Source organism: Dendropsophus ebraccatus, chromosome 2 (genome assembly GCF_027789765.1).
Source record: "Dendropsophus ebraccatus isolate aDenEbr1 chromosome 2, aDenEbr1.pat, whole genome shotgun sequence".
NCBI classification, from domain to species: Eukaryota; Metazoa; Chordata; class Amphibia; order Anura; family Hylidae; genus Dendropsophus; species Dendropsophus ebraccatus.
This window is the reverse complement of record NC_091455.1, coordinates 114,051,478-114,079,306: the sequence shown is the minus strand read 5'-3', so window position 1 is coordinate 114,079,306 and position 27,829 is coordinate 114,051,478. Positions and strand designations below refer to the sequence as shown.

The 27,829-nt window shown below is 45.3% G+C and overlaps 1 protein-coding gene across 1 annotated transcript in view; it reads right to left on the bottom strand.

Moving 5' to 3' along the window:
* Positions 1-27,108, bottom strand: part of FBXL7 (F-box and leucine rich repeat protein 7) — a 193,196-nt gene extending 166,088 nt beyond the window's left edge. The window contains exon 1 of the mRNA XM_069960246.1: positions 26,773-27,108. Coding sequence (XP_069816347.1) covers positions 26,773-26,806 — 34 coding nt within the window. The 5' untranslated portion in view covers positions 26,807-27,108. The remainder of the gene's footprint in view (positions 1-26,772) is intronic.
* Positions 27,109-27,829: the final 721 nt, after the last annotated feature.

The window sequence follows — 27,829 nt, the reverse complement described above, 5'->3', positions numbered from 1 at the left end:
TAACGGCCGGGGATTACATTAGTATATGCACTAGGCTGGCACACCCTCTCTGTCCCGCCTCCCCTCCCTCCTCATGATTAGGAATGCTCCAGGCAGATTGCTTCCTATTCCCCACCTGTGTGTATAATGAACATGGGCTGGATCGTTAATACACCTGTACAAAGCTCAAACAGCAGTAAATGTTCCTGGATCATTCCTAATGATGAGGATGGTGGGGAGGAAGGATGGAGAGGTGGTGCTAGCCTAATGCATATACAAATTTAAGCCCCGGCCGTTAGACACAGCGCTGTAGGATTGAACGTTGTTTTTAAAACAATAACTGCATCACTTGCCGAACGGACCCCAGGACAGATCTTGGATTAAAAGCAGCTATCTGAAGGTACAAGTGGTTTGGGGGTACAGAGTCGCTTGAAGCAGCATGACACCTACTTAGACACAAGAGCAGAAGTGAAAACCATTATACTTGCCAGTACATAGACCTCTAACAAGAGATGTTCCAGCTTACATCATAAGATTCTACAACATATGCCCACCCAGCATCTCCAGAAAGAACGTGGCCAATTCCAATGTCCAAACTGTGCTTTTTATGTAAATCAGCATTAGGTTTAACTGTTGTTTTGTTTAATGATGTTTCAGCATTTTTAACAATTCAGACATATAGCACTAAATCCTAAGAGCGACAAAATCATTCCTGCAGTGAAAGAAGCACCTGCCACAGCCTGCGCACCATTCATTCTCTATGGGGCTGAACAGGTACAGTACGTAATCCATTCACTGAAAGAACAACTGCATCACTGTTCTCAAGATCAGTTGGTGGTCCCAGCGTTCAGACCCGCAGAGATCAGCTTGTTATCCCCTATCCTAAGGATGGGGATACTAAGCTAAGATGGAAACACCCCTTTAAAGTGTACCTGTCGTAACTTTAAAAGTCTAAACCAACAGTAGATGTGATATAAAGCAAGTTTGCCATATACATTCATTATTTTTTTAGTTATCATGGAATATTCGGCACTTCCTGTTTTCTGACTCTTTTTTTTCTCAAAAACAGGAAACAGTCAGAAAACAGAAGTCCTGTGTATCCCAGGCCATCTGAGTGCTCACAGAGAAAAGGCAGTCATGTGATTAATGGATCGGTCACATGACTGCCTTCTCTCTGAGCACTCAGATGGCCTGGGATATATTGCAGCATTATGCTCACAGGCTGACGTACGTTCATTACAATGAGCCTCTGAGCATAATGCTGCAATAAACCTAGAAATAAATGGCAACAAGATGAAGTTCTGTGAGTATGTGTCTTTCTCTCGATAGAGTGGCACAACATCAATGAAGAAATTGCTACAGCAATAGGTAATATCATATAGCACGTATAACCAGTAATTTGGCCACACTTCTGTGTGATAGACATATCAGTAGAACCAAATGATCACACACATACAGGATCTGAAACAGATTTCATGCTGTGTTCTATTCCATTATTCAGTTACACTCATTTACATTCAGTTATATGTACAGAAGATCCTGTATGTGTGAATGGGAGGGACCATTTAAGTGCCTTGACACAGTTTATTGCAATGGATTTCATATGGAGTCTCACAGTAAAATTTGCTGCAATAGAGGAGGAGGGTGGAGAACAAGGAAGGAGAGGTGTAGCAGGCATGGGACCACACTTTATTTATTCTGCTGCAGAATAGGGATTGTTTTTTAAGCAAACTGCATTGTGGGACAGAAGACCGGGAAGGGTTTTAGATGAGAAGACAAATGGTACCTGCAGCTTGGGGGGGGTCATTTTGCTGAGTACAGTGTCGCTTTAAAAGGTCCTTTAACCCATACAGGACCTGCTAAAGTTTTGATTTCACAGATCTGAAGTTGCAGAGAAAGGATGTTGTTGTTCCAGCCCTTCCACATTGACCAGTGTAGAGAGCTTCTACAAGCTCTAGGAATGGAGAATGTTTGCAACTATTTCCTGGTTTAATCATGTGTAGGAGAAAAGGTTTCCTGTTTGTTTAGCCTTTGTTTTAGCTGAGCACAACTAGTGACCAAGCCAAGCATAAACAAGAACATCACTTTGCTCCTCTTGCAGAATTCACAACTTAGGTATTTAACCACGCATACCAGCATTATCTGTATTTGCTTTACATAGAAGGTGGTTACATGCCATGCTTCTAAACATAGAGACTACCTGTGTGATCACCTATGGAAGCATGACTTGGCATGATGGGAAAGTGTAGTATTGCCACAGATGGAGGCCGAAGGTTTCCCATTCCCACTTTAGACAGTCTAATTTCTGTCAGTGCAGGTCCACACAAATGATTGCTACACTGTTCATGTCCCAATTGCACAGGGAGATGTGGAATCAACTAACGAAGATTGTTAGGGCTGCACAATACCAGCGATCAGCCAAGGATTGAGTGTTTGTTCATTAGTCAGCTGATGGCTGCGTTCTTTACACAGGGCAATTTTTCACGCACAAGTTATGAACTGTAATAAGTGGATCACAGACATCACATATAAAGAGGAAGGCCCTATTCACATGTCCGTAATTGCGGACAGAAAATAGGACCAATGTGTATTTCAATGGCCCCATTTACACATCCGTAGTTGTGTACTGGGCTGTGATCTGTACCACAAAAAAAAAAAAGAAAAAAGAAAAAAAAGGACAGGCCTCAGTGTGGACTGACTGTCTGAGCGGCACGTACCATGGGTAAACAGCTCACCCTTCTCCCAGAGAAACTCAGACCGGTGCACGGTACACTGTTTGGCGACAGCCGTTCAGGAACCAGGAAAAGTAGGAATAATGAAGTTTATTGAAGACACAATTAAAAACACTCCATAGTCCTTGTAACACCTACATGTTTCGGGCTATGCGCCCTTATACGTGCCACATAGCGATAATTCGGCCGATTATCGCTCCATGGAATAGGCTCCTAAAAGTTTTCAGAGGAGTAATGAGCAGTCTGCCCTGTGAATTGTTTGTCTCCTCTTCCTTCTTACTCATCCCCCTTGGTCTCTTCCTCCTCTATAGGCTATAATGGGCAGTGCAAACACGTTTTCACTCTCCTTCTCTCTGTAGACGGCTTTGCCTTTATAATGAACAGATAACACATGGGGTGGGGTGGGGGCTTTGAAAAACAGCCTTGTAAGTACAGAAGTAAACTCCTTTGCCTAATAAAACCTATTACAGAGTTTTGTCAGGACAAAGCTCCGATGGTGAGCGATACGTGTGGGGTTTCTTTCTACTCCAGGGATATGAGACCGTTACAGAGCCCGCCAAGATTTTTAAGCTTTTTGCAGTTTTTCTTCGGTGTTTTTGTTGTTTGCATCTGGCTCTATGTCTATGTGTTTTTGACGTAATAAAAATTAGTTTTTTTTATATTCATTGTAGTGTGTAGCCTTTATGACACATAGCTTTCCTTCTTTGTTTTGTCTACTGTACTTTTTATGTGTTGTGCTGCACCCCTAAGCATTTATTTGAGTGGTGCCCACCGATTATAGGCTTTTACTAGAAAAGAGTCAACTCACAGGAAGTCTGTGCAAACCTGATCGCCTTACAGCCATAGGTAAGAGGTGCAAGTGGAACCACCCCTGTTGCTCAGTCTGAATAGCATGGCTTCCCCAGGGTAAAAAGGTGTTTTCTCATTCTTCAGCTTGTTTATAAAGAACAAACTAACAGAAAATTGGAATTAAAATAGAGAATTGCTATGTTTTTTACTCAACAAGATTTTAGCACAAAATGACAGCTTTCTATTGATAGTGACGGTTGCAAATAGGGATTATAAGCCTTTGGCCCGTTTCTGTTTCTGTAGTGGGAACACAGCCTTAAAGTACCTATCACTTCGACAGGATACTCCGAAAAAAATCCTGCAGATGCGCAGTCCTCCTCTGTTTCGGACGAAGGACAGAATTTCCAAAAGTGCTGTAGACTGCACTGTAAGTGTATTACAATGTGGGAGTTCCGAACCCTGTGCGTATCATTAGAGGACCGCCCACACTGAAAAAACGTGTTAAAAAAAATTAATAATCAAGATTTAACTTTTAGACCAAAATTGCAGAGTCCTACTAGAACTACAGAATGGCCTTGTGGTAAGATAATTTTTAACATGATCAATATGTAAAATCATATTCTAAACATACATTTAGAAACATTAGTAAAATAAAGGAAAAGTAATACGCAACTTAGAAAGTCTTTACTCACATAGTAAACATAGCAGGTATTTAGAAGTCAGACCATGTATCTGGGGCATGGAATGCAAATAACAGGAATCCCTAATGATCTCTCCATTATCTGCCAGGTTTACACAAACAAAACATCAACACTTTTCTTTTTCCACTAACATTTCCTTTCTATGTGCGTCGTATTGAGCTACAACACTGGAACATGAAAACTCTACTTGAAAGGTTTAACATGAAAGAGTGGTAGTGTAGGAATAATGGCAACATCTAATGTGATCTGTACTCCAAGCACCATTTATGTCACACACCCTCCATACAGGACTATTAGGAATGTATAACTAATTCTTGCTATTAGTGTCCAGAATTATAACAATAAATAGGATAGTTTGGAGGAAAGGCAACATACTAGATGAAGATCACACTGTACTTTAATATTAACCCCTTAAGGACCGAGGCAAATTTTATGAATATGACGTGTCACTTTATTCATTAATAACTTGGGAGTGCTTTTACCTATCCGGCTGATTCTGAGACTGTTTTCTCCTGACATGTTGTAATTTACATTTCTGGTAAATTGGAGTCAATACGTATAACGAATCTTTATGGAAGAAAAACTAAATAACGTGAAACCTCCCACAGCACACAATGAAGCAAGCGGCCGGAGCCGCTCGCTTCACTGTGTGAACTGACAGGGTTTCCTACGGCCGCAATTTATTGAATTGCGACTGCAGAAAACTGACATGTCAGTTATTTACGGCGCTGCACGGGATCCCGGCCGGAGCGTATACGATGTGTATACGCTCCGGCTGGGATTCCATAGAAAAGTAGGCAATGTTTTACGTAGTGTGAACATAGCCTTCAAGTGCCCCCACAAAGCACCCCATTTCAGAAACTAACCCCCAAACTGTGCAAAAGCACATCCAGAAAGTGTTTTAACCCTTTAGGGGAGTCACAGAAATAAAAGCTAAGGGGGACATGTATCATCGTGCGGTCCAGGGGTTTTCGGCGGAAATTGCTGATTTGCGCAATATTTTATTCGCAAATGGTCCCTTTCCGACGGGTACGCCAGGGGGCGGGGAGGGGGTGTGAAGGGGCGGAACGGAGGGCGCGGACTCAGAGTCCACGCGATTCACCATCCATTCCGCAAAAAAATAAGCCGAAAACCTACTCCAGTCCTCAGCTGGCGTAGGTTTTCGGCGGTGTGCACCAGAGCGCACGGGATTTATGTAGAGGCAGTCCACCTCTACATAAATCCCCGTAGAGCCAGAGATGCGGGGACATTTATAAGTCCGGCATAAAAAACGCTGGACTTAATAAATGTCCCCCTTAGTGTGTAAAAAAAATTAACATTTAAAATTTTCTGTGCAGAGATTTCATTGTAATCCAATATCTTTCATAATTCTAAACCTATTATCAGAGAAATGTACCACAATATTTATTGCCCTGTTTCTACAGTTTATAGAAATACCCCATATGTGGCCATATTGCGCTATTTGACGCAACCACAAGCCTCAGATATAAAGGAACGCCTAGTGAATTTCAATGCCTCTGTTATATTTGGTCATTTCTGACTGTACCACTTCAGGTTGGCAGAGGCTCTGAGGTGCCAAAACATAAAAAACACCCCTAAAGGGACACCATTTAGAAAACTACACCCCTCGAGGAATGTAACAAGGGGTGCGGTGAGCATCTGGACCCCACAGGTGTTTCACAGATTTTCAGAACAATGTGGCGTGAAAAAGAAAGATTTTAATTTTTTTTTACACTGAAACGTTTTTCTAGCCTTTAATTTTAAATTTTTACAAGGGGATAAAAGAAAAAAAAAACCACAAAACATGTAGTGCAGTTTCTCCCGAGTACGGAAATACCCAAAATGTGGACATAAAGTGCCAAGCGGGCGCAGGACGATCCTCTAAAGGTAAGGAGCGCCAATTGGCGTTTGGAAGCATTTACAAAGCCTTTATACAGCCAAGACAGTGGACACCCCCCACAAGTGACCCCATTCTGGAAACTAAACCCTTTAAGGAATCTAACAAGGGGAGCAGTGAGCATATGAACCCCACTGGTGACGGGCACAAATGTGGAACAATGTGACATTTTTTCACTTTCACGGCACAAATGTGCCCGTCATCAAGGGGTCCATATCCTCACTGCACCCTTTGTTAAGTTCCTTGAAGGGTGTAGTTTCCAGAATGGGGTCACTTGTGGGGGGTTTACACTGTTTAGGGAGCACAAGTGCTCTGTAAATACGACACGGCATTCATCATCCGTTCTAGCCAAATCCAGCCTTCAAAATCCAAATGGCGCTTCTTCCCTTCGGAGGCTTGCCCTGCACCCACATGGCGCTTTATGTCCACATGTAGGGTATTTACGGACTCAGGGGAAATTGCTCTACACATTTTGTGTGTTTTTTTTCTCTTTTAACCCCTTGTGAAAATGAAAAATTCAAGGCTGGACCAACATTTTAGTGTAAAAAATGTAATATTTCATTTTCACGCCACATTGTTCCACATTTGTGCCCATCACCAGTGGGGTCCATATGCTCACTACACCCCTTGTTACATACCTTGAGGGGTGTAGCTTCCATAATGGGGTCACTTGTGGGGGGTTTCAACTGTCTTGGAAACACAGGGGCCTTTTAAATGCAACATGGTCCTCAAAATCCATTCCAGCAAAATCCAGCCTCCAAAAGCCAAATGGCGCTCCTTCCCTTCCCGCATGGCACCTTAGGTCCGCATGGCACCTTAGGTCCACATGTGGGGTATTTCCGTACTCAGGAGAAATTGCTCTACACATTTTGGGGGAGATATATGAAAGGGTGTAAATATAAACCTGGTGTAAACTGCCCACAGCAACCAATCACAGCTCACTATTAGCTCTGGTAGAGTATAAGAGGAGCTGCGATTGGTTACTGTGGGCAGTTTACACCAGGTGTATATTTACACCCTTTCATAAATGTCCCCCTTTGTGTTTTTTTTTGATCATTGATTTAGTGTTAAAAATTTAAAAAAATACTCTAAATGTTGGTCTAGCCTTGATTTCCACAAGGGGTTAAAAGAGAAAATAAACGCAAAACATGTAGGGTAATTTCCCGAGTCAGGAAATACCCCACATGTGGACATAATGTGCATATGCGAACAGGGCAAGCCACCAAAGGGACAGAGTGCCATTTAGAGGCTGGAATGGAGAATGGAGGCCATGTCGCATTTACAAAGCTCCTGTGCTGCCCGGACAGTAGAAACCCCCCACAATCTATCTATTGCCGGATATTCAGTTTATACATAGTTTTTTATTATATTTTTTCATAGTGCACGCCAGTTATTGGGGTGGGTACTTGTTACCTGTTACCGTGGCTGGTTTACAGTATATTGGATGATGACTGACTCTGGTATTGTTAGCTATGGTACATGAGAGTGACCCTGGTTTAGGACTAATTAGTCCAACTAACTTGTTATTTCTGTCACCCCTGTTAGCCCTATGCTGTCTATCTTATCTACTAACACTATTCTGATACATGCACGTTTATACACTCATGGCTTGCACATTTGTTTTACATATATTTATTTGTGTATATGTTGTGTTTGTTTTTATTTATTTATTCACTTTGTTGCCAATAGTGACTGACATGTTAATCTACGAGGAGTATTCACTATGTGAATATGTTAATATATGAGTAGTATTCACCATGTTATTTGGTGGTTTTTAGGGCACTAGCACTTTAAACATCACTTTGTTGGTGTTAAATGGTTTAAGATTTTTAAATTTACACAATAAAGATTCTTCGTACTCTTATATTGGGTTGTTTCTTTCATCAAAGTTTATGGTTGAACACTATGAGGGAGATTTATCAAAGGGTGTACAATTTAGACTGGTGCAAACTTCCCACAGCAACCAATCACAGCTCAGCTTTAGGCAGTGCTGAAAGGAAAGCTGAGCTGTGATTGGTTGCTGTAGCCAGTTTGCACCAGTCTAAATTTTACACCCTTTGATAAATCTCCCCCTATGTGATTATATACTATTGTGGTTTTATTTGTGGGGTGTATTATATTTTATTATTTATGGATTGGGCTGATTATTATACGGTATGTGGTGTATGCATTGTGTATAATGTCAGACAGCAGCTACCATTATACAGATCTCCATTTCTCAAGAATGAGCAATGGAGATCATGTATGTTTACACCTTTGTGCACAACATTAATATTTATATGGGTCCTCTGTGATGTCATGGCAATGTTAGATAGTAATGTGATGTCTGTTGGGCTTAAGCGGACTATATGATCCATCGGTGACACTGTAAATTTATGTGGGCATTGCTCTCTTATGGCAGTGGTCTGACCTGGTGCTAGATGTTATTTGGCAGGATGCGTTCACGATATTGATGTTGGGTTGATGTTTATGTATTTAGATCAAATTACGTAACAATATGACACTGTTTATTGTGATATTTATATATGAACTATTATTTTTAATACATCAACCAATATGGTAATCCACCTAATCATACAGTGATCCCGTGATCAAGCTAACGCGAAACGTGCGCTAGTGAGGAGGAGGACCACGCAGTCACCGGACTTGAGGTATACCCTGCACTTTTGCACTTATGAATTTGGAAGCTGGTTAGGCATTGTCGCAATTTCCCTATATGCTTACAATTACTATAGCCGCTGATACATCAGGGACTCTGTATATAGCATCCTCTCAGCACTGTGCACTTTAGTGTATATCGCTTTCTGTTGCTAGATTGTTTACATTAGACACTGGGCCCTGCAACACTGTGCACTTTATTAACCCCTTACCTGGTCTAAGTGCTAGAGTAATGCTTCCTCAAACTGCCAAATTATGTCCGAGTGATCTCTGTGGCCCACCTATGTTTTCTGTGTAAATCTGTCAATACCATTACTTCTACATTTTAATATGTGTTTTTATGTATGTCATATGAATTTTCAATAAAGTTTATATTGTTTATCATATTCTTGTGTGAGCTATCAGTTGTTGTAGGAGTTTATTGTTTCAGAGATAGCCTGGTATATATATTTTTGGTCTGTGTAGGAAGAGTCTAATCATACAGTGGCCTGAATTTATTTATGTAATGGAGCGAGTTAGCCATGTGTTCGTGTAGTCTATTTATTTCATATATGATCATCTGAGTGTTTTTTTGGGCATGTGCAATTTTCTACACTTGTTATAATTAGGTATTTTAATCCTGCGGTCTACACAAATTAATTAATCATTTTTATTATTTATATGAGTGTGGACTTCATTATGTGGTTACACTAATTACTTATCATTCAAGATGGTGATTTGACCTTTTTGCATTTCATGATATCACTTATTGTTTTTGTGAAGTATGATGGTCTCATTGTTATTTGTATAGTGGACGCAGGATTGCGCTCATGTGACCTGGTGGGCGGATTCATGGCTAGTCATGCCTTCTCCCTATGTGGATAAATAGCGATGTAACATAACCATCTGATTATGTCTATTCGAACGACAACCTATACCGCACATGTGACTAGTTGGGCGGGTGTACACATGAGGTGAAGGGCGGGCTCATGGCTCATCGGACCTCCTATGTAAATTAGGTGTGACGCAACGAAATCATGTGACTAAGCTTATCAGGTGACGACTGTGCCGCTCACGTGATTAGAGGGGCGGATCTATGGCTAATCGGACCTCCTATGTGAATATGGTGTGATGTAATGTAATCATGTGACTATACCACCTGATGTTTAACTCCCATGTGATCGAGGTTACTTCCAGTTCACACTTTGACTCCTTTGCTGGTTATTTCCGGCTGACACTCCATGTTGGACGCCGGCGGGCATGATTGATGTTTTCACCTGTGAGTACTGCCGGATCTGGTTTATAATTGGTTGATGAATTATCTGGTACACTATAAAATGTTGCATATTGCAGGTTTAGACACAGACCCCTGATGAAGTCAGCGTCTTGCTGACGGAACGCGTGGGTCTGGGTTTATACCGGGGTCACTCTCATCCCTCCACTATTTCCATATTCTGGTTTGTACATATGTGCATGTATTAAGTTATTATGTGTATGTCTTTGTAAATGCAACATGGCAAGCCTCTAATGGGAATGGCGGCCATACCTATTTAGTTGGCAAAAAGGGACAATTTTAATTTATTTGGGAGTATTAGGCCAATTATTAGTTTATAAGGTTGAAAAGGATAGGAGTCCATCAAATTCAACCTGTGTTGATCCAGAGAAAGGCAAAAAACCCTTGTAAGGCAGACGACAGTAGCCTCATCACAGGGAAAAATTCCTTCCCGACTCCATAATGGCGATCAGAATAATCCCTGGATCAACGTGACCCCTGAAATAGGAATAAGGGGAAGAATTTAGAAAATATAGAACTCCAATGACGTGTGGTACGCCTTGAAGCGATCCAGTATGCAGAGGCCGGGGCGATCAGGACAGGTGTCACACTGGAAAATGGTGTCCTTCCTGATCCCCCTGTTACGTCACACTCTGCACTTCTTCTGGGGTCTCCTGTTTTCCAGTGTGCGGAACGTCACCTGGAAAATGTTGTCCTGGTGCGATACGGGGTCCTTCATATCCAGAAGCGCTGGGTCCGCTCCATGGCTGCTAAATATTAGGGCTTTATTACTGCTTCTGATATTTTCGGATCGTGCCACAAGCTACAGTAGCTCGGGCAGCGAGGGACCGAAACAGAGGGGGTGCTGGTATAAAAGTTATCCCCGTACAGGTGGTAACCTTTATCCAGCAGTGGGAAGATCAGTTCCCAAACAATCTTCCAACTAACTCCGAGGATGGGGAGGTATTCTGGGGGTTGGATTTCGGTGTCCCTTCCAGTCTAAATCTGCCTAAGTATACCCTGAGGCCTATGTGCAGCAGAAGCCCCCAAAATGTTTTAATTTTCGCTGCATCAACAGGGGTCCACACATGACGTGGACCCCTGTTGATGCAGCGGAGGAGGGGTTGTTGGCTATAAATTGGTGTGCGTACAAATTTGTGGGAAAAAAACCCTATGCCAAAAAGGAGGAGTTGCAGATCAGCGGCGCACTTACGTGCGATGCTGATCAGCACTTAGCGGCGGTGGGGTGCATAAAAGAAAAAAAAATTGAAAAAAAAGGAAAAAATAAAACCTTTTCCTACCCCAAGGCTACTGATCAGTGTATAATAAACACTGATCAGCCGCTAGGGGGCAGTAGAGTGAAACTGACGAAGATAGACGACGAGGGAGCCCAAAGAGCCGAAGACAGACGACGGAGAGCCGACGGGAGCCGAAGATAGATGACAGGGAGAAGAGGACGACATGGGACCGCCGGATCTTCGCTCCGGACGCCCGGATCAGGTGAGTATGGTGCACTTACACCACACACACCTGTTTTGCACCCCTCAGATACACCCTGAGGGGTGCAGAACCCGGTAAAACTTTTTGGAGGACACTAATGGCGATTGATCCCTAAGGGGTAAATATTGCAAATGCAGACATTACCTGAGGTTGAAGTACAGCACAGGAATCATAAAATACATTTAAATAATTATTGTCAAGCTTACCATAAGTGACCACAGCAGACCTGACTAATTTACAAGAAGTAATGCGCAATAACATTCAGAAATGTAATTTATGCAGATCTTACACATCACTTCTCCTAGGGAAACGTGCATTCGATCCCCCAAAAATGTATGCCTAAAGTGAGCATAGGCGACACTGGTAGCGCTTACACAAAGCAGCTGGAAAACATTACTTCCACCCTCTCTCTCCAGGGGTTTTGTCTATCGCTGCCTGGAAGGAATGCAATCTGTGCATTATGTTTAGCAATGGTGGGATATATAATCACCTCAGAAACTCTTCTTGGCATGGTTATGCTTTTATTCTCTTACTAGACCACTGAAATACCTCACTCACTCCAAATATGGTACATGAAATGAGTATACAGGAGAATGGAGATACTGGCCAAGGTACAATACAAAGTACTCTACATTCCTATAGTCTACTCTGTAAATCAGGATGACTCTTTTCCTTCATACACCATGGTACGCCCATAGCAACCAATCACGGCTCAGCGTTCATTTTACCAGGAATCATGACCATTTCATAGTTGAGCTGTGACTGGTGACTATGGGTAACAAAGTACATTCTTTATCACTGATAAGTACCGCGGTACCAGCATCCCCGCCCCGCTGGTGCCGGTCGGTTTATAGATGATCTACTTACTGGGTTTAATAGGACATGAGAGAAATGTCAGCTAGTGAGTGGTGGGACACAAAGCAGAGAGATGGGAGACAAAGATACTCAACAACCTGGAAGCCACATTGTCACAGCAGCAAGTGGATCCCTGAAAGCCAAGAACCCCGGATCTAATCCTGTCCTGTTATCTGTACATTTATAAAGAGAGGAAGGAGAGAGACCGGCAGCCCTGGATGTGGAGGAGGCTGCGGCTGCAGATGACGGAATGTTTCCACTGCTGGTGATGTCATAATCTACGCATTGTGATGTAGAAGTGAGAGTGATGTAGAATGTGAGTGATGTCATCAAAAGACAGGGGTGTCAGTCTATGCTGGCTCTGAAAGGAGAAGGAGGACCACAATGACACTGAAGAGAGGAAAGCGAAAGCTAGAGAAGGCGCCTAGTGCACCACTGAATCCACCACTGTGGATATTGAACCCGCCATAGACAGTGATGACGGCTCCTAGGAGAGTAAAGCTCTAAGCTCTAAAGCGGACATACCAAGACACCGTGGAGGACATGCAGGTAGAAGGGAGACAATTTCCAAACAATGTGGAAATGCTCCCAGTTGAGCTAAAAAAAATGAGGTTCAGCTATGATGCAGATGGTGATTGTGTAATGACCAACCTCAGACGCTAAACATCTTGATAGCACCAAATGGACTGTCACACCACTTGTAACATCTCTGCCACTTATACCATCCATACCAACAGTACCACCAATTCAATCTATACCATCAATACCACCATGGGACTCTTCCCTATCTAGAGGTAAGACCTTCACCCCGATTATCTCCAATCTGATTGGTTGCTAGGGGCAACTGAGCCAGTTTCACTTTACACCATGTTTGATAAATCTCCCCCTATGTGTTGGGCCACAGAAGGCCACCCCCCTTTCACTCTAAGCTCCGCCTACATATCAGAAAAGTGCCAAGAACTGCTCAATAATGGGAGGAGCAGTAGTAGATTACAATAGGTCCATTTCGGGCGGTAGCCTGAGGCCCTGAGCTCCTGGGGGGGGCATGGGCTGTGGAGTCGGAGTCGTAGAGTCGGAGTGGGAGTTGGAGCTAGTTTTGGCTGCAGTTGGAGCTAGCTTTGGCTGGAGTTGGAAAAAAAATATACCGACTCCGACTCCAGCTTTGAAAAATCTTTTAAAGATGTAGAATTGAATTTTAATATGAACTTTACAAGTTTTGCTCATAAATATATTATGAGCAACATTCTAAGGGCTCGTTCCCACTGAGCAAAAGCAGCTGAATTTCTGCGCTGAATCAGCGCTGAAATTTCAGCCGTTAAAATAGGTGCAGAGCTAATTTCCATTGTGTTGAATGGAAATTCTGCTCTGCAGTTCACACAGTGGAATTTCCGCACTGAACTAATCCGCTTTCCGCCAGAAGAATGAACATGTTCATTCTTCCGCTAGCGGAAGCCTATACAAATCAATGGGGCTCTGATTTTCTGTTTCAGCGCGGAATGCAAGCGTAATACAAGCGGAAATTACTCGCTGAATCAGCGCGGAAATGGGGAAAAGGGGGGGGGGAGGAAGATTCTAGTATATGTTCTGGTATAGTCTAGTTTACTCACCAAATACTCACTGAATTTCAGCGTTGAATGCATGCGGATTCAGCGCGGATTCCTCGAGTATTCCGCGCTGAATTTGTCAAGAGCTGATTACGAGCTGAACACTTTCCTAGCAGAATACGCAGGGATTCTGCTTACATTCTGCTTATATTCTGCTCGGAATTCAGCGTCAGTTGATTTCAGGCGGAAATATTTCCTTGCGTAATCGGCTCCTTTTGCTCTGTGTGAACGTAGCCTAATAGGACACTGGCATTCTAATAGGACACTGGCCCTATTACCTAAGGGGGGGTCAGGGAATATATCAGTAATAGGACACTGGCCCTATTACATAAGGGTGGTCGGGGAATATATCAGTAATAGGACACTGGTCCTATTACATAAGGGTGGTCAGGGAATATATCAGTAATAGCACAATGGCCCTATTACATAAGGGTGGTCGGGGAATATATCAGTAATAGGACACTGGTCCTATTAGATAAGGGTGGTCATGGAAAAGTTGTCGGTCACTATTTGGCAGTTTGTTTCTGAGCTGGAAGAGTCCATTGTGTGGGGGGAGATCTGTGCTGTTCTCTTCCTGGATGCTGGATGACTGTATATGAGCAGCAGTGTAATATAAAGATATCCTGTGTAATATAGAGGAGGAGGAGAAGACATAAGTAGTGTAGCAGTAACCTCTGTCCTCAGTGTGGTGTTTTCTCTCTGGGAGAAGATTGTGTGTTTTTCTTCCGTGTTCTATGGCTGCAGCTGTGTGTGTGTGTGTGTGTGTGCTATGGCTGCAGTAGGCTGTGTGTGTGCTATGACTACAGCAGACTGTGTGTGCGCTATGGCTGCAGCAGGCTGTGTGTATGTGTGCTATGGCCGCAGCAGGCTGTGTGTGTGTGTGGTGTGCGCTATGGCTGCAGCAAGCTGTGTGTGTGCTATTGCTGCAGCAGGCTGTGTGTGTGCTATGGCTGCAGCAGGCTGTGTGTGTGTGCTATAGCTGCAGCAGGCTGTGTGGGTGGGTGTGTATGCTATGACTGCAGCAGGCTGTGTGTGTGTGTGCGTGCTATTGCGTGCCCCCACAGTGACCTTCTATATCACTGTGTGACCTTCTATATCACTGTGTGACCCCTCTCTATATCACTATGTGTGATCCCTCTCTATATCACTATGTGTGATCCCTCTCTATATCACTATGTGTGACCCCTCTCTATATCACTATGGCTGACCTCTATATTACAGGGATCTGGCATTGTTAGCAGTGTTTCTTGTATGGTGAATATTTAGTTAGAAACATAGAAGACTGTCAGCAGGAAAAGACCACCTGCTCCATCTAGTCTAGTTCTGAGTTGTTCAGGACATGGAGGCTGAAGACTGGATGCATCCGCTGCACACACAGGAGAAGCTGCTTTATATCTTTCCTTATTCCCTCAGAAGTCGCCACAGGATCATGTAGGACATTAGGGAGAAGCTGCTGAGCCAGTGTGATAAATAACTCCCCTGGTATATGACTGTCCATTTATGAAGGAGCAGGAGTCGGAGTCGGGAGTCGGTTCTGTTAAAATTAGGAGTCGGAGTCGGAGTCAGAGTCGGAGCTGCGGCTTACCAAATCCACAGCCCTGCTTCTAATGATAAGTTGGACTGTGGAGCATTTGTTCTAGACTAATCATTAGAGTTGGGCGAAATCTGACTAGCGGCGGCTGCAGAAGTTGCCACCCCATGCAGAAGTAAGCCCGCCCCCCATGTAGGTACTGTCCCGTGGTAGTAAGACCCCTCATGTAGATACTGTCCCCTGCTAGTAAGCCCCCTCATGAAGGTACTTTCCCTGGTAGTAAGCCCACCCATGTAGGCCCCACATAGTATAACCCCCCCAGAGTAGCCCCCACATAGTATTGTCCCCACCTGTGTATCCTACTTGTGTAGTTCCCAAATACCACAGCCCCGCTTGTAGCTCCACATAGTATAGCCTGCCTGTGTAGCCCCCGCATAGTATAGCCTGCCTGTGTAGCCCCCACATAGTATAGCCTGCCTGTGTAGCCCCCACATAGTATAGATACCTGTCTAGCCCCCACATACTATAACCCCTACTTTGTAGCCCCCACATAGCATAGGCCCATTTCTAGCCCCACATAATACATGCTCCCCTATGTAGCCTCCACATAGTATAGCCCCCCTGTGTACTGTGTACTCCCCACATAGTAAAGCCCCCATACTATAAGCCCCCCTGTGTAGCCCCCATATACTATAGCGCCAGCATAGTATAGCCCCACAAACACACACACACAAAAAAAAAAAAAAAAAAATTATACTCACCTTTCCTGTATCCAGGAGCTCTGGTCTGGTAGCCCCTCTTACAAGTTCAATGAGCTTTCGGCACAGGCAGCCTGCTACACACAGGCCCTGGAAGCTCACTGCTCCAGCGCCCAAAATCTCTCCTCTCCTGCTCGGCAGCGGATACAAGACATGAGACGCTCTGATGACATCACAGGCCACAGCATAGCAGGAGAGGAGAGATTTCGGGCGCTGGAGCGGTGAGTTTCCGGTGCCTGTGTGTAGCATGGTGCATATGCCAGAAGCTCAGTGAGAGGCAGAGCAGCCAACCCTAAAGGAATCCGGCGGCCGTGGACCCCGAGTTCTCGATGGAAAGGGGGGTCCTTAATTGCCCTGCGCCCCTTAACTGCAGTGGGGGGACCAGCCTGAGGGGCATATGCTGCGCTGCCCAGCCCACCCCTGCGTGACAGTGATGCTTTAACTGTGAGCACCCCTGATGAGCGCTTACAGTCAAAGCATCACTGTCAACACCAGATCAGATCAGCGGGGGCAGTCAGTGGCACTCCCGGGAAGCCCGCAGAGTGGGCGGTGTATTTAGCGCTGTACAGGCGGGGGGATAGCAGGACACATGGGGGCCATTCCAGGACAGTGGGACATCACCCCCAAATTGGGACTCAGGGACGGTTGGAAAGTATGATGATATTGATACATTATGCTGGGCAGGGAGACCATCCAGGACAGGTATTCAACTCCTTAGGTCTGCAAAATTTGCAGAGTTGTGACTGCATCACACTGTATTTAAATGCTGAACGACTGGACTCAAGCATGCTCGATTTACGCTCATCTCTAGTCAATACACAAATCTCTCTCAATATACTACAGTATCCTAAACACTATAGTATTAAAAGGTATAAGATTGCTGAAGATGGTTCAGAGTGTGTATTAGGCCTCTTTCAGGCTGTCATAGTAGTTTTGCATAACCACAAATCTGTAATGCGCAGATGGCCCATGGAGTGTCATCCCTGGGCTGCGTGCAATCCCTGGCCATGTCGTAGTAGTAGTGTAGGAACCCAGACCTGAGCAAATCAAGACTGAATAATGGCTTTTTCAAACTTGTTGTCTGGGCTCTGTGAAAATGCATACAATGACTGTGGAAAGATGGTCATGTGCTAAGTGGGTCTGATACTGTCTGCAAATGCGAATCTGCAACTAAGTCCAATGTTCAGCCCATATTTCATGGTCATGTGCAAAGGTTCTTACATGGAATTATGCCTTTTCCAACCTTAGGCTCTGATTAAGCTATCATCCTCTCTACCATTTCTAAAGGCCACACTAGTGTTTTTACATGAAAATGACGGATCCGTTCATTTTTTGTAAACGGATAGCTAAAGACGGATTTGCTAACGGATGTCAACGGATGCAAACGGATAGCCAAAAATGTTAGTGTATCCGTTTATTTTAGTAAAATTAGCGGAAGATTGCCATCAGATTGCTTCCGTTGTCATCCGTTTGTAATTCCGTTTGTGTCAGTTTTTCACAGTTTTTTTTTTTTTCAGCTTCTCCCCTTCCTTCCCAGAAGATCTTCCTGTCTTCTCTCCCCTTCTGCGCATGCTCCAACTAGAAAACGGAATGGGACAGAAACTTGAACAACAGACGCATACAGATTGGTCAAACGGAGCACAATAAAATATCATTGAAACCTATGGGGATTATAACGGATACGACAATTTCCATTTCGCTTTCTCCAAAACAGAAAAGGATGATGGAATGGTGCCGGAAGGACAAACGCTAATGTGAACATAGCCTAATAGGGGTTTTTGCAAATTACCACTGTTGGTCAGTCTATTGAATAGCATTCAATGGTGGCTGTGTCTGGTACTGCAGCTTAGCAGTTCAGTTGAGCAGTACTAGACACAAATGAATGTACCTTCATGTGTCTAAATGATCAATAATGGTACCACAGCTAATCGGTGCTGGTTTCAGGACATGGACACTAAATAACAGTGCCTTTTCTAATGCTGCGTTTACACGGAACGATTATCGTGCGAATTTGCACGATAACGATCGAATTCTAACGATAATCGTACATGTAAACGCAGCGAACGAACAAGCCACGAGTGAGAAATCATTCATTTTGATCATTCATTACAACATGTTCTAAAATCGTCGTTCGCTAAAAATTTGCAGATCGTTCTGTATAAACAGTCGTTCACCAATTTTACCTATGTGCAAGATAGGCTTAAGCGATCGCAAAACGATTTTTCCGTGCGATATATCGTTCCGTCTAAACGCTGATTGTTCTTTCGATATCGATAATCGCACGATCGGGCGAATTATCGCACCGTGTAAATGCAGCATAAGGGCACAACGTCACTTAAAAATAAGAAAAACCTGATGGATTTCACCAAATTGGAGACCTGGTACACCTACAGACTGAAGGTATTTGCTTGAAGTTTCTACACTCAAAGTTTACATTTACGTAAAGTTTACATTTCCTGATGATTTTGGCCTGATAACATGGACAGAGCTTGACACAAATTTCAGCCACAACTGCCAGGAAAATTGTCCGGGATGTAAATAAAAACCCATAAACTTCAGCTGAAATACAGGACTTTCTAAAAACTAGTGCTGTGGCCATTTCTAGATGCACAATAAGGCTATATTCACACACAGTATTTTTGCTCAGTATTTTGGTCAGTATTTTTCAATTAAAACCAGGAGTGGATTGAAAACACAGAGGGCCACATGTATCATCCGGCGAATGGATGATTTTCGGCGGAAAGTGCCGATTTGCGTCTTTTTTTAAGCAAAAATGGCGGATTTGCGAATAAAATATTCGCAAATCGGCACTTTCCGCCGAGTACGCCAGGGGGCGGAAAAGGGGCGGAGAGTGGGCGGAACGGAGGCATTTATCATCCGTTCCGCCAAAATGTACGCCAGTTCTCAGCCTTAGCCTCAGCCTCAGCCCAGTCCTCAGCTGGCGTAGGTTTTCGGCGGTGCGCAACGGCGCGCACGGGATTTATGTAGAGGCAGTCCGCCTCTACATAAATCTCCGTAGCGCCGGAGCTGCGGGGGCATTTTTACGTCCGGCGTAAAAAACGCCGGACTTAATAAATGCCTCCCAGAAAGTCTATGTTCACACACTGTTGAAATTTAGTGGATGGCTGCCATTTAATGGCAAATAGCGGCTGTTATTTTAACACAAGGTCTGCTGTTTTAAAGCAGGGATGGGGAACCTTTGGCCCTTCAGCTGTTGCAAAAGTACAATTACCATCATGCCTGGACAGCCAAAGCAAAGGCATGATGGGAACTGTAGTTCTGCAACAGCAGGAGGGCCGAAGGTTTCCCTATCCCTGTTTTAAAGTAACAGAAACTATTTGTCATTAAAGGGGAACTCTGGATAGGGAAAATCATTTTTAATTAAAAGTACATTAAAAGTTATATAGATGTGTCTATACAATGTATTACCATATCTGTACGATTCTGCCACACTGGTAGCTGATTGACATCCGAAAAGTGAAGAAAACCAACCTATGTGCCAATTCGCATTGTCTCGTGCTCCTTTTGCTCTCCCCCCTCAAGGGACAGAGATTACATGCTTCTGTCTCACATTGTGTGTGCTTGCTGAGATCAGGCTGATGATGCAGACAGGGGGCAGGGTGTGATGCCCCAGGAGGCTTGGCTGGATCCCCCAATCCCCTGAGTGATTCACCATCTCTGACCAGCCCCTTCAGCCCACACTTGAGCAAGCAAGGAGTGATAGGGCCCTATTCCACCGGACGATTATCGTTTGCATAATCGTTAACGATTAATGATCTCAAACTACCGCTATTGCGAAAGACCTGAAAACGTTCAGTCATTTCCATGGAACGATAATCATTACTTATGATCGTAATTGCGATCGTTTTTCTTTGCTATTTATTCGCTATTGCGTTCGTATCTATTGCACATGACCGAATGATGTCTTATTCAATGCGAACGATTTGCGAACGTTTTGCGAACGAGCAACGATAAAAATAGGTCCAGTTCTTATAAAGCGATCAACGATTTCTCGTTCGGTCGTTAATCGTTAACTGCATTTCAACCGAACGATTATCGTTTAGATTCGAACAATTTAACGATAATCTGAACGATAATCGGCCGGTGGAATAGGGCCCTTAGAAGCAGCTGCTGCAACTTCACTGAGTGGTGTTACAGGTAGAGACTACAGTGTGCTGTGTGGTGTTACAGGTAGAGACTACAGTGTGCTGTGTGGTGTTACAGGTAGAGACTAGAGTGTGCTGTGTGATGTTACAGGTAGAGACTAGAGTGTGCTGTGTGGTGTTACAGGTAGAGAATACAGTGTGCTGTGTGGTGTTACAGGTAGAGAATACAGTGTGCTGTGTGGTGTTACAGGTAGAGAATACAGTGTGCTGTGTGCTGTTACAGGTAGAGAATACATCGTGCTGTGTGGTGTTACAGGTAGAGAATACAGCGTGCTGTGTGGTATTACAGGTAGAGAATACAGTGTGCTGTGTGGTGTTACAGGTAAAGAATACAGCATGCTGTGTGGTGTTACAGGTAGGGAATACAGCGTGCTGTGTGGTGTTACAGGTAGAGAATACAGCGTGCTGTGTGGTGTTACAGGTAGAGAATACAGTGTGCTGTGTGGTGTTACAGGTAAAGAATACAGCATGCTGTGTGGTGTTACAGGTAGGGAATACAGCGTGCTGTGTGGTGTTACAGGTAGAGAATATAGTGCTGTGTGGTGTTACAGGTAGAGAATACAGTGTGCTGTGTGGTGTTACAGGTAGAGAATACAGTGTGCTGTGTGGTGTTACAGGTAGAGAATGCAGAGTGCTGTGTGGTGTTACAGGTAGAGAATACAGTGTCCTGTGTGGTGTTACAGGTAGAGAATACACTGTGCTGTGTGGGTGGGACCACAATGACATGATAAATTAGTACAATTCATTCAGTAAGACAATGAAACTGCAATGTGTGAACACAGCCTAAATGTTCTGCAACAGATTTGGGTGGGGAATGGGCAGGGTGGAGGACTGTGATGAACAGCTAAGGGAAAGCATTGCATTCTGGAATCTGTAGTACTGTGTACAACTGCTCGACCAGGAAGTACAGCCACAAAATACAAAACAAAGATCCCCAAAACAAGTAGATTTTTGGTAGTTTCAAAACTGGGTTAGACAGGTAAGCAATGCTATATGCTTCTGCAGTTTGTTTTATTTTAAAACAACGGCCATTGTTTTGACATAACGACCATTATTTGCCATTAAATGACGGCCATCCAGTGGCATAGCTATAGGGGTCGCAACGGTCGCCATGGCGACCGGGCCCCTACGCTAGTGGGGCCCGCAGGCCCCCCTCGCCACTTCCTCCTGTGGGCCCCCAGCCCACGCACTATGTCCCCAGCTACATCGACATAACTGCTGGCACTTGCTGTCATCTGACTGGATCTCTTACCTAGTCAGATGACAGCAAGTCCCAGCGTCCTCTCCTCCGTGCATCTGAGAGGAAACTGAGAGGATCGCGCTGCTGCAATCCTCCTCTCATCTCCTCATCACTGTATGCGGCTCCTGTAGGGTGGAGGCCCCTCCCCCAGGCCAGGTCACAACGCTGTGCAGCAGGAAAGGAAGGAATCAGTGAGTATGGGGTCGTGACCTGGTCTGGGGGAGGGGCCTCCACCTTGCAGGAGCCTACAGTGATGAGGAGATGAGAGGAGGATTGCAGCAGCATGGATCCACTCAAGTTCCTCTGTGGTGAGGTGCTGACTGAAGGGACGCTGCCATCCTCCTCTCCTCAGTGGTGTAAACAGGATCCTGCAGAGCTGAGGGGTATGCGGTTGTGATCTGACCAGGGGGGAGGAGCCTCAGCCCTGCAGGATCCAGCATACACCATAGAGGAGAGGAGTGCAGCAGGGGGCACATGGAGGAGTACTGGTCTGCTATATACAGGGGGACATGGAGGGATACTGGTCTGCTATATACAGGGGGACATGGAGGGATACTGGTCTGCTGTATACAGGGGGCACAGGGAGGAGTACTGGTCTGCTATATACAGGGGGACATGGAGAAATACTGGTCTGCTATATACAGGGGGCACAGGGAGGGATACTGGTCTGCTATATACAGGGGAACATGGAGGGATACTGGTCTGCTATATACAGGGGGACATGGAGGGATACTGGTCTGCTATATACAGGGGGACATGGAGGGATACTGGTCTGCTGTATACAGGGGGCACAGGGAGGAGTACTGGTCTGCTATATACAGGGGGACATGGAGAAATACTGGTCTGCTATATACAGGGGGCACAGGGAGGGATACTGGTCTGCTATATACAGGGGAACATGGAGGAATACTGGTCTGCTATATACAGGGGGACATGGAGGGATACTGGTCTGCTATATACAGGGGGACATGGAGAAATACTGGTCTTCTATATACAGGGGGCACAGGGAGGGATACTGGTCTGCTATATACAGGGGGCACATGTAGGGATACTGGTCTGCTATATACAGGGGGACATGGAGAAATACTGGTCTTCTATATACAGGGGGCACAGGGAGGGATACTGGTCTGCTATATACAGGGGGACATGGAGGGATACTGGTCTGCTATATACAGGAGGACATGGAGGGATACTGTTCTGCTATATACAGGGGGCACATGGAGGGATACTGGTCTGCTATATACAGGGGGCACATGGAGGAGTACTGGTCTGCTATATACAGGGGGCACATGGAGGGATACTGGTCTGCTTTATACAGGTGGCACATGGAGGAGTACTGGTCTGCTATATACAGGGGGCACATGGAGGGATACTGGTCTGCTATATACAGGGGGCACAGGGAGGGATACTGGTCTGCTATATACAGGTGGCACATGGAGGGATACTGGTCTGCTATATATAGGGGACACAGGGAGGAATACTGGCCTGCTATATACAGGGGACACAGGAAGGGATACTGGTCTGCTATATACAGGGGGCACAGGAAGGGATACAGCTGTTTATTCAAAGGTTAGAAAACAATTAGAGAATGACACAGTACAGTCAATTAATAATAGGGGGCAGTAGTACAGTACATGAGGGGACACAGTGCCACATTAGGGGGCGTCACCTTAGAGTGACTATGGGGGGGGGGGGGGCTCAAACAAAAATTTAGCACCAGGGCCCATCAGCCCTTAGCTACGCCCCCGCGGCCATCCACTAAATTTCAAAGGCGTGTGAACATAGCCTTTGTGTGTTTTTAATCCACTCCTGGTTTTGGTTCCAAAATACTGAGCAAAAATACTGTGTAGGAATGTAGCCTCAGGCTGCATTCATACATCTAAAGACTTTGCGGCTCAAACACTACAGTGCTGCGCTGATTCAAAGAGTTTTCCCGCTGCCTGCATGATATTGACACATCATTCCAGGCAGGGACACAATCAACTGCATGCATTCAGCATCCGTAGGTCTGCAAAATCTATGGACGTGTGAATACAGCCTTGGCATTGCTTAGGATAAATCCTTTCCAACACCTGCCCTTCTGGAGTTGCTCTGGTCATCCAAACATTGATGTATGACCACAAGCTTACAGAGGAAAGTAGGGTAGTGTTACATTCTGTGGTGGGGGGATACTGTCTAGCCTTGCTTGCCACGCTCCAAACTGCCTGTGGAAATAATGTCAGCAAAGGATCCTTTGCCAGGATGTTCTTGGATTGGATTTTCATCACAAGTAGTCACACAAAGGCGTGAGATCATGAAGCGCAATTCCAAGTGTTGTCTGCAGGTCTGAAAAGCACCTCACCATTGGACACTTCCCGCCTGGAAGTCCGACGGATAAATCCTGGTTAGGTTCCTGCTAGAAGAACATTTCAATTTCAATTGCATATTGCCAAATCTAAAATGTGATGGATGTGGATTAATGGTCTGGAACGGTCTTTCATGGTTTGGGCTGGACGGGTAAAGTTTCAGAGCAGAGAAATATTAATGTTACAGCATACAATGACATACTAGACAATTATTTAGTTCCTATGTTATGGCAGCAGTTTGGATAAGACCATTTCCCCAATGTCCCTGTGCACAAAAGCAAGATCCATAAAAAGAGATTTGCAAACTTTGGTGTAAAATACGTGACTGGCCTACCGAGACTCCATCACATTGTCATCCAATGAAAGCCATGCCAGTCCCATCTGTCACCTATTAGGACAGGAAATGGGCAGAGCGGGGTAATAACTGGAGACAGAGCGATTTTACTTGATAATTAACTAGATTACTATTTTTCCTACTCATCAAAAATGATGCACGAAACATAATGGGATTACTAGGCAATGGGACCTGGTAGACGTCTATCAAAGAGTTACCTAATAATATATGAAATATACACAGATGGATATAACACTCCAAGGTCCACATGTTTTTGTCCATGAGAGAGACCTTAGTTTATGCTTTTAATTTTAGTCTTTTATTCAGAACTTTGCCCTGAAGTAATACACGTTGTTCTGCAGTAAGAGGAGCTTTCCTGCACATGTGCCCCCTGGTGGCTTTTAGCACTAATGAAAAAAAAGTTTGTGTGTTTAGTGCTGAGTTGTGCTTCACCCAATACAGAACACATCACCCTGAGCCTGTACAGTTATTCTTTCTCTCTGTATGTATTCCTGGCCTCAGGTCTAGGCTGGACGGCAGCATTTCTGATAACATACAGTCTGTATGGCTGGGACGGCAGTATTTCCGATAACATACAGTCTGTATGGCTGGACGGCAGTATTTCTGATAACATCCAGTCTGTATGGCTGGACGGCAGTATTTCTGATAACATACAGTCTGTATGGCTGGACGGCAGCATTTCTGATAACATACAGTCTGTATGGCTGGGACGGCAGTATTTCCGATAACATACAGTCTGTATGGCTGGACGGCAGTATTTCTGATAACATCCAGTCTGTATGGCTGGACGGCAGTATTTCTGATAACATACAGTCTGTATGGCTGGACGGCAGCATTTCTGATAACATACAGTCTGTATGGCTGGACGGCAGTATTTCTGATAACATACAGTCTGTATGGCTGGGACGGCAGTATTTCCGATAACATCCAGTCTGTATGGCTGGGACGGCAGTATTTCCGATAACATCCAGTCTGTATGGCTGGACAGCAGTATTTCTGATAACATCCAGTCTGTATGGCTGGGACGGCAGTATTTCTGATAACATACAGTCTGTATGGCTGGACGGCAGTATTTCTCATAACATACAGTCTGTATGGCTGGATGGCAGTATTTCCGATAACATACAGTCTGTGTGGCTGGGACGGCAGTATTTCTGATTACAGTCTGTATGGCTGGGACGGCAGTATTTCTCATAACATACAGTCTGTATGGCTGGACGGCAGTATTTCTGATAACATACAGTCTGTGTGGCTGGGACGGCAGTATTTCTGATAACAGTCTGTATGGCTGGGGCGGCAGTATTTCTGATAACATACAGTCTGTATGGCTGGACGGCAGTATTTCTCATAACATACAGTCTGTATGGCTGGGGCAGCAGTATTTCTGATAACATACAGTCTGTATGGCTGGGGCGGCAGTATTTCTGATAGCATACAGTCTGTATGGCTGGGACGGCAGTATTTCTGATAACATACAGTCTGTATGGCTGGGGCGGCAGTATTTCTGATAACATACAGTCTGTATGGCTGGGGCGGCAGTATTTCTGATTACATACAGTCTGTATGGCTGGGGCGGCAGTATTTCTGATAACATACAGTCTGTATGGCTGGGGCGGCAGTATTTCTGATAACATACAGTCTGTGTGGCTGGACAGTACTACGGTAAGTACAGCTCTGATGGACAGGAAGGGAACGCTCCAGTAAGCGTGTAATGCTGACCTCACTGCGGGGTATCCCAAGGGAGAAGACTTCCATCCCTGTGTCTCTACAACTCCCACACACATGACCTCCATGTCCCTATAAAATGCATCTAACCTCCAGCTGCAATTCTGTCTTCACTTCTACCTCTAGACTCCATGACCCTCTATCCGCAGCAAGTCTGTCACCCCCTGTATCTCCAGCCCCAACCATTAGTGCTGTGCACAGGACACAGGGCATTCCCTGGTCTATGCGAATCTCCCCATAGATGACTGGTGGTCGTCCATTCTTGGCCAGGTTCAGGGGGGCTGGATTTAGTGATGCCTTTTGTTCTCCTTCAGGAGGTGTCTCCCCTCTACTCTCAGTCCATAGATGTAAGCTGCAGTTATGGGGGAGATTAGGGGGTCTATGGGGTACAGAGGGGCAGAGCTGTGGAGGTGCCTGGACCCCAGGGATCCCCAGTGATACACCTATGCTGTGAGCTGTCAGCAGGCTCCCTCCCCGGGTGACAGCCGGTCCCTGTCACTGGCAGCACACTGGAGGGTGACAGGGTGCCCGGACTGGCTGCAGCCCCCCGGGGACCTCTCAGAAGAAGCACAAGTCCCCCCAGTGCCCCAGACGTCACACAGCCCGAACTCCATCCACAGAACAATAGTGCAGAAGGAAACCCCCCCCGCCCCTTCCTGGGGTCTGCCCGAGTATTGTCACTCACCCTCACTGCCGTACTTGCCATTGTTCGCTCCCATCCTGTAGACTTCATGCTCTCATCTCCCAGGCACTCTGCATTTCCATGGGGCAGAGCACACAGTGGCGCCCCCTGCAGGCAGGGCTAGTGAGGAGCAGAGAGTGCACACACAAAGCTGCCCCAGTCCTCGGCCGCTCTGCAGACGTGTAGTAGTAATCCACAGTCAGGACGGCGCCTCCTCCCGGCTCCCCCATCCACCACCGCCCGGACTTGTTGCTCGTCCCTGAGGCTGAGAGTGATGCCGGCAGCTCTCCTCAGCGAGTCCTCAGCGCCCCGTCCCAGCATCCATACCCTGTGGAGAAATGTGGGAGGACCGGGAGGCTGCAGTCCTCCCTCCGCTCCTCCCAGGCTCACGTCAGGCGTGCACATTACCTCACCCCGCTCTTCCCTCAGGAGCTCCTCCGGCCGCCGCCACACATCAGTCATGGGAGAGGGTAAGGGCGGCTGTGTGCTCCCGGGGAGGGCGGCTGTGTGCTCCCGGGGAGGGCGGCTGTGTGCTCCCGGGGAGGAAGCTGGAGACAGCCGGCCACATCCACACATAGCAGAGCCGCGGACATACGTATATACCGTGTACACTGCTCAGTATATATATATTCAGAATATGTGTTTCAGCCACAAGAAGGGATATGCAAAGTATCTCCCTCATATACCATCTTCAGAAGTTGGTCAGTTTGTTTTACTCCAATGAGGAGCCTTAGAACATGACAGGGAACAGGACTCCATATACTGTACCTAGAAAAGACTTGCCATCTGTAAGCAGCTGATTTGGGGTTATTGCCCCTGACCTGTAAGGAGCAGGGTGCTGGCTACTGGGAAACTGACACTAATGGAGACCTTGTCAGGATGATGTGGGGTGGCATTATTATTATTATTATTATTATTATTATTATTATTTATTTGTAAAGCGCCCTTAACCCCTTCAAGACTAAGCCTATTTGGGCCTTAATGACCAGGCTCATTTTTCAAAATCTGACCTGTCTCACTTTATGCGCTAATAGCTCAGTGATGCTTTAACGTATGCTAG